Genomic DNA, 8,267 nt, shown 5'->3' with positions numbered 1-8,267 from the left:
CACTCCAAAGTGCCTCCGCACCCCCTGAGTGTCCACGCCAGCGGGGTGCTTTAGCAATAGGGGTGGAACTTAACCCGGGTTAGGAAGGGATGAAGGGAGGCTGAAGCCAATATAAAAGCAAATAACGGCGTGTCGTCTTACCTTTGGCTTGGCCACTTGCACTCACAAGAGAGTAGAAAGAACAGTAGAAAAAAAAAAGAAAAAAATAACTTAAAAAAACTTCTTCTAAAATTTCCCCCGAAAAGAAAACTAAAACAAAATTTGTGAATTCTCGAAAATACTCGGCGGCTAATCGGTGGTCAAAACTAAATACGGAAAAATCGCAAAACGGCAGCAAGTTAATCATAAGTGAAAATCGTAAGTGAAGTGGCCTGCGGGGGAACATCTGATTTTATACCCACAGGGGGGGTGCGGAAATCAGATGTGCCCGACAGTCGAAATTTGGTAATTTTGCGTCGATGAAAACGTCTTAATTTCGACTTATCTGTGCTAGCGAACAAAAAAACTCGGTTATCTTCCAATTCAGGATGTTTTATACGGTGCGACATCGTTTTTAGGAAATAAAAACGGAATAAAAACGGTGCGGTATGTTTACAATTCCGAACGATGTCGGAATCCTGAATTGGAAATTCGAAAAGATTTCTCGGAAATTAATTCGAAACAAAATTATTTAAAAAGGAAAACTAAAATAATTATTCTAAAATGAGGGAATAGGTTGGAAAACCCATTTTCTCATTACAAGTTTGCCGAATCAACCAGGAGAGTTTCATTTGCCTCATCTCCTACCGATACCGCTGGGATGAGAGAAGTAAGAAGCGAAGGACCGACGACCAAGGAAGCCGAACTGACGACCGAATACCCGCCGATGAAACCGCCGAAAACCACCGACCATTCCATCGTTCCTACCGTTCCTGTGTGGAAATGGAACCTGACGTTCGATGGGTCAACCAGTGTGACCTCATTCCTGGAGGAGGCTGAGTATCTTGCCGAGGCTAGAAAGGTGAGCCACGAACAGTTATTCGAGTCAATATACGAGCTGTTACGTAGGGATGCAAGAGACTGGTACATTCCCCGGAGAGGCACCTTCACCGACTGGACCGATTTCAAAGAACAACTCCGAGAGGCCTTTCTTCCTCCCGACTACGAGGACATCCTTTTGGAAGAAATCAAGAAACGCACTCAAGGAACCGATGAACGACTCTTGTTGTATGTAACTCGAATGCAAAACCTGTTTCAGAAGCTGACCGTAAAGCGACCGACCGAGGAAGAACAGGTGAATATCATCCGACGACGTTTACTGCCAGAACTGCAAACCGCCCTGGCCTTCCAACCGACTTCAACCATAGAAGAACTGCTCCGAAAAGGAAAAGTTTTTGAATTGGTCAAATGGCAAACCGCTAACTATGCTTCGCCACCGATCCAAAAGAGTCTCATCAACGAACCGCATCTTACCTTCCGAAATTCCCCACCGAACGTCAAACCGATCGGAATGCACCTGAACACTCCGAACCGCACCGAACCGTCTGAAAAACCGAAAGTAGCTCAGAGCTCCGCAATACCCCAGCGACAGGATGAACCGAAAAAGTCGAACCGACCGTCAACCGAACCCCAGTGCTGGAGATGTGGTGGCAAGGGTCATCTCCGAGCACAATGCACCTCGAAACCGCTGCTGTTCTGCTCTCGATGTGGTAAGAGGGGTGTCATGTCTAGGGATTGTAAGTGTCCGTTAAACTACTAAGGAACTGTCCGAAACCGGGGATACGTCAGTTCCAAGCAACCCCATCCTCGGTCCATGAGAGAGAAAAACCTACCGATTACCGTCCGATAATTAATGTTTTTGTAGGAGACAAGGAGTTCCCAGCACTGTTGGACACCGGAGCCACCAGGTCCTTTATCAGCAGTGAAGTGGCCGCCTACTGCAGGGTAGTGGGTATACAACCGGATTATGTTAGGGACGTTACCACCACCGTCGCTAACGGAAGTTCAATACCGATTAAAGAAATATATACCGCACCGGTCCGAATTGGGTCTGAAATTATGGAAGCTAAATTGTTGTTAGTTTCAGATTTACCGATCAATGTTGTACTGGGAATGGATATACTGAGGACACACAACTTCTCAATCAATCTCCAAACCGCCGAATGTTTCCTGAATGGAAGGTCCATCCAAGCCCGGCTCAGCGAGCCAGAGAACCGAGGACAACTACATGCGATAGGACCGCTTTTGTCGAATCTGAGTGGAGAAGAGAAAGTCAGGCTGGAGGAGTTTCTACAGACCGAATTGAAGGCGTTCGAAAATCTCCGAGGAACAACTCCACTGATAAAACACCGAATTAAACTCAAACCAGGCACCGAACCGATCAAGCAACGTTACCGTCCCCAAAATCCGAAGATGCAGGAGATAATAAACAATGAGGTCGACCGAATGCTGGCCGAAGGCATTATAGAACCGTCTTCATCCCCGTGGAGTTCACCGATAGTAATTGTCAAGAAAAAGGATGGTAAACCCCGATTTTGTATAGATTTCCGAATGGTCAACAATGTCTCCGTTAAAGATGCCTATCCGTTGCCTTATATTTCAGGAATTTTAGACAAGTTGAGAAAAGCCAAGTATATATCCACTATTGATTTGAAACAGGGTTATTGGCAGGTACCGTTAGCCCCCGAGAGTCGACCGATCACCGCATTTACCGTCCCTGGCCGTGGGCTGTTCCAGTTCAAAGTAATGGCTTTTGGTCTGCATTCCGCACCGGCATCCTTTCAACGTCTTTTAGACCGAGTTATTGGCCCTGAGATGGAACCGGATGCATTTGCGTACTTGGATGACATAGTAGTTCTTGGAGAGACATTGGACGAACATCTTGACAACCTAAGGAAAGTTTTCCACCGCCTCAGGGAGGCCAACCTGCAATTAAATCCGGAAAAATGTGAGTTTGTAAGAAAATCATTGAAATATCTGGGACATGTAGTAACCGAGGACGGCATTTGTACCGATCCTGATAAGATTTCAGCCATAAATGAGATGCCTGCACCGAAATCCGTACGAGAATTGAGAAGTTTCCTTGGTGTTGCTTCATGGTACCGAAGATTCATCGAAGACTTCTCCAAAGTTGTGACTCCGTTGACCGCATTACTCAAGAAGAAGCAAACCTGGAAATGGGAGACCGTCCAACAGACCGCTTTTGAGACCCTGAAACAGAAATTGACCCACTCACCGGTATTGGCCTGTCCGGACTTTTCAAAACCGTTCGTCCTTCAAACCGATGCATCCGATGCAGGACTGGGAGCTGCCTTGACACAGACCGTTGATGGACAGGAAAAAGTAATCGCTTATGCTAGCAGGACCTTGTCAGGTCCAGAGAAAAATTACTCTGTTACAGAAAAGGAATGTCTGGCAATAGTTTGGAGCATTGACAAGCTGCGTCCGTATCTAGAAGGCTACCGTTTTACCGTTATAACCGACCACATGAGCTTGCGATGGCTGCAATCTATCAAGTCTCCCACCGGAAGAATTGCGAGATGGAGCATATTTCTACAGCAATACGACTTCGAGATGAAGTACCGGAAAGGAGCCCTCAACCGTGTAGCAGACAGTCTATCCAGAAATCCGTTACCGACCACCGAGACTATATGTCTGACCGAGGAGACTGTAAGTTGTAAATGGTACCGAAAGAAATTGGCTGAGGTAAGAGCGAATCCCGCAGCGTTTCCCGATTACAGTATTGTGTCCGGAAAATTATACCGCCATTTTTGGGATGCTGATGATTTTACCGAGCCTGAATTCGGCAGTCCTTGGAAGCTATGCGTTCCAAAGGACGACCGAATAGATATTTTACAGGAAAACCACGACCGACCGACCGCTGGACACCTGGGGATAGCGAAAACCATAACCCGTATAGCCCGAAATTACTATTGGCCAGGAATGTTCAAGGAAATAGCCCGATATGTCCGTAAATGTGGTACGTGTCAGAGGTACAAAGTTCCGCAACAGAAGCCCCCTGGAAAAATGCATCCGTATGTGGTAAGAGAACCTTGGGATACCGTTAGCACCGATATTGTGGGACCGCTTCCTCGTTCGAGGAAGGGAAATTGTTATTTAGTTGTGATGCAGGACCGATTTTCGAAATGGGTGGAGGCCAGGCCCCTTAGAAGAGCAACCGCAAAGGGTGTGTACCAGGCTTTATATGAGGATGTAATCCTGAAGTTTGGGTGCCCGAAAACCGTGATCAGTGATAATGGTTCACAATATGATAGTCGATTGTTCAAGGGAAGTCTGCGGGACCTTGGGATCCGACACCGTTTAGCACCAGTTTATTCTCCCCAATGTAACCCCGTAGAAAGAGTCAACCGTACCCTCAAAACAATGATAGCCCAGTTCTGTGAAAAGGATCAGCGTACCTGGGATGAGCATCTGAAGGAATTGACATTCGCAATAAACTCTGCAAGGCAGGAGTCGACCGGATACACCCCAGCATTCCTGAATTTTGGCAGGGAGATGCGTTCACCGAACGCCAAGTATCTAACCGAGATGGCCAACCGGGATGAAAAGGAACACACCGAACCAGACACCGAATCAGATACCGAACCGCAAGTTGCTTTGCATGCAAACAAATTAAACCGTTTCACCGAAACTTATGAGTTTGTCAGATCTAGATTGGCACGAGCTTTCTCCCAGCAGAGCCACTACTACAATCTACGTCGGAGGGACTGGCGATGTCGAGTAGGAGACCAAGTATACCGAAGGGAACATCCCTTGTCTTCCGCAGTGGAGGGAATTGCAGCCAAATTGGCTCCGAAATACTCCGGACCGTATACCGTTATAAAGGTAGTATCTCCTGTGGTATATGACATCAAGGATGGCAGTGGTAAGATTCTCCGACACATTCACATCAAGGATCTGAAGTCCTCCCTTGGAGAGGTACCGTCTGAAATGTAAAAAACCGTTACTAACAAAAAAAAAACCGATTGACCTAACAGGGTACCGATGAACCGTTATTTTCTGTTTGATTAACGTATGAAATTTTCAGGATGAAACGTTACTCGATGGGCCGACCGTTAACATTTAGGGAACCGACCCCACCGTCCGGACCGCCTTCTCCAGCAAGTAATGGGTCGACGCTCAGCCTGTCGGCAGACTGGGAGGTGCCGCCGGAAAGGAAAAGAGACGCCGGGACCAGCACAGAACCGCCAGCCACCAGGACCGTGGGTACCGATGGATATCACGTCTACCTGGGGTTGGGCCCCCGAAGCTGTTGGCGGTGTGGCAACGAAGGCCACCGACGAGAACACTGCAGAGGGGAGCGGGTGAAATTTTGTTCTAGGTGTGGCTGCGTGGGTGTCCTATCACGGGATTGCTGTGCCCGAACCACCGACCGTGACCGCAGACCTCCCTTAACCACCGTCAGCCAGCGAGGAACCCCAAGCCGGAGCGGATCCTCAGGAAGCAGGGCAGAGGCCGTACTCCCGGATCTCCGGTTGAGGCCCGCCACACCGACGCCTGCACCGACGCCGGCACCGACGCCTGTACCGACGCCTGTACCGACGCCTGTACCGACGCCTGAACCGACGCCTGCACCGACGCACATACCGGTACCGTCCAAACCGTCGCCGCCCACACCGTTGCCGACCCCACCGAAAAAGAAGGTGAAAGTAGATTAATACCGTTAAATTATTACCGAAAAAAAAAAAAAACAAAAAGCACCGTTGCAACCGTTAATACCGTTGAATTGAATATTTCCGTTGAATAAATACCGTTCCGAAAAATATCTTTTATTTCACCAACCGAAATGGTGGATGCGCTAACCGTTTCCACCATCAAAGTACCGCTAACTAGGTCACAATACCAGAAAATAGTTCCGAGTTCAATAACCCCGCAACTTTGGTTTGTTCACAGGCTGCCACCGCAAATTACACCGAAAACCCAGGAGGGTTAGAAGAAAAATAAAACGGAGTTTTATTTTTCTTGCACACGCCAGAGGGGGGTGTGACGAACCAGATTTTGCTCCGCCACAAAAATAAATTTTTCAACCGATACTTGCATAATAATGCCTGATAACCGAAATATTTTTGAAGAAAACCGTAATACTGTCATAGGGGTTGTACCGATAACAATAGTTGTGTGTTAGATTGAAAGGAGCCTTACCGATAATTGTTAGTTCATAGTTTTCCACCGGTCAGTCCATGTTGGTAGGAAAGACCGTATCTCTTATGTTTTCAGAATTCATTTATTTTAATAATTCTTTCCGTTCTACCATTTTTTGTTTGCTCTGAAAAAGTTCTCATAACTTTTTCTACTTTCCTTCTCATCCGTTGCCTCTGTTTTTTTCTGGGCCAATTGAATAACCGTATCATTTTTGCTTTATCCAATGGATTGGTGAGTTTCCCATAGGGGGGAGAGTTTTTCCGAGTAGAGAGGGGATATTTCTTCGCGGCCCTGGAAGGTGAAGAGAAAAAAAAGAGAGAATCGTTGTTGAGAGGTGAACGAGTGGAGTGTGTGAAAAGTTAGTAAAACCGTACTTACGAACCAAAGGAAAATCTAAGGCAAGTGATTGTTGAAATTATTACCGTTTCATTGCACCTTTATGGAATAATATTCTCTCTAGACTTTTGCTTGGCTGAAAATCCGAATTAACCGTAGATTGACCATTTCCTGCCGTATATAGCTTTCCGTTACCGTAGGGTGACATTTGGGTCCCAGGAGGACGTTGGGCCCCCCTGATTTTTCCGATTCCTGAATATTTGACCGTTTCATCCCGATTTCCAACCGTTTGAATTATAGTTATAGGTTAGATTCGCCGAGCATAGAGTTGGGATTTCATAACCGTCAAATACCCTCACCGCCGGACTCTGTGGCCGCTGTTTGACAGCCAGCCAGCTTGAGGTCACCGAGAGAGAGAGAGAGACCGAAGGACACCGGATCATAGACAAACCACCGAGACAGAGATAGAGGGCGTACCCCGGTGAACTGGTGTTTTCAAATTTCGACCTGACTGAATTCCGTTGATTATTTTTAAAACCGTTCGTACTTTTCATTCAATTGTGTCTTGCCTTAGTTGAAATATTTTTCCGAAACCGTGCATGTTTCTTTGCACTCAGTTTAATTGAAACTTGACTTACTTCCGTATATTTTTCCGAAACCGTTCTTTGCACTTAGTTTAATTGAAACTTGACTTACTTCCGTATATTTTTCCGAAACTGTGCATGTTTCTTTGCACTCAGTTTAATTGAAACTTGACTTACTTCCGTATATTTTTCCGAAACCGTTCTTTGCACTTAGTTTAATGGAAACTTGACTCCCTTCCGTATATTTTTCCGAAACCGTTCTCTGCACTTAGTTTAATTGAAACTTGACTTACTTCCGTATATTTTTCCGAAACCGTGCATGTTTCTTTGCACTCAGTTTAATTGAAACTTGACTTACTTCCGTATATTTTTCCGAAACCGTTCTTTGCACTTAGTTTAATTGAAACTTGACTTACTTCCGTATATTTTTCCGAAACCGTGCATGTTTCTTTGCACTTAGTTTAATTGAAACTTGACTTACTTCCGTATATTTTTTCCGAAACTGTGCATGTTTCTTTGCACTTAGTTTAGTTGAGACTTGACTTACTTCCGTATATTTCCGAAACCGTCCATTTTCCTGAAGTGAAATTTTGCCAGCCGTCCTGCGCCGACCAGACACAGCCGTTGACGTCCATGATTTAGTGTACCTGTCTATTTTCTTTTGTGTACAGTTTATTTTAATAGAAATAAATAGTTGAACATTTATTTTTGTTGCCAATTATTTTGCCAGTGAGAGTCTATTTATCAAATCAGTTTCATCTAAGAGTTTAGTTAGAAGAGGCAAGTACTCTTTCTGACGCCTAAAGACCGTTGAAAAGCAGACACTTAGAAGACGCTACCGCCCTAGTCTTCATCGATACCCTTCTCCACTGATACTCAAGTCTACCTGGGCTCTCCAACTCTTTGGGGATTCTGTGAGAGACGTGGGGTTTGACTGATTGCCCCACTGGTGCCCGAGCAACCGTAAGGAGCTGCCAGAGTACGAAAAGTCTATCACAGGAGATATAAAAGCAATTATAGCCGGAAAAGAGACAATAATTCATTCGAAAAGTCGGAAGAATCTTTCTACCGGTCACTCACATCGTCGGATGGAGAGAATGGAAAGTTACCACCAAAGGAAGCCATTGAACAATTCTGGACCGAACAATTATCAACGAAACCTCACTTCAATGGAGATACCGGATGGATTGAAGATGAAAAATCTGA

At 45.7% G+C, this 8,267-nt stretch overlaps 1 protein-coding gene across 1 annotated transcript; it reads left to right on the top strand.

Annotated features, from left to right (window-relative positions):
- The first annotated feature begins 938 nt into the window (after nt 1-938).
- LOC123321986 (branchpoint-bridging protein-like) lies at nt 939-5,661 on the top strand. Its single transcript, XM_044909792.1, has 2 exons — nt 939-1,000; nt 5,027-5,661. Exon 2 carries the CDS (start codon nt 5,028-5,030, stop codon nt 5,655-5,657), a length of 630 nt encoding a protein of 209 aa, XP_044765727.1. The 5' UTR covers nt 939-1,000; nt 5,027; the 3' UTR covers nt 5,658-5,661.
- Nucleotides 5,662-8,267: the final 2,606 nt, after the last annotated feature.

Source organism: Coccinella septempunctata, chromosome X (assembly GCF_907165205.1).
Source record: "Coccinella septempunctata chromosome X, icCocSept1.1, whole genome shotgun sequence".
Lineage (NCBI taxonomy): Eukaryota > Metazoa > Arthropoda > Insecta > Coleoptera > Coccinellidae > Coccinella > Coccinella septempunctata.
The sequence above is the reverse complement of the archived record's forward strand: the minus strand, read 5'-3'. Positions and strand labels throughout refer to the sequence as shown.

Excerpts from the sequence above, each read along its gene's own strand:
- LOC123321986 (XM_044909792.1), top strand. The coding sequence starts at position 5,028 with ATGAAACGTTACTCGATGGGCCGACCGTTAACATTTAGGGAACCGACC.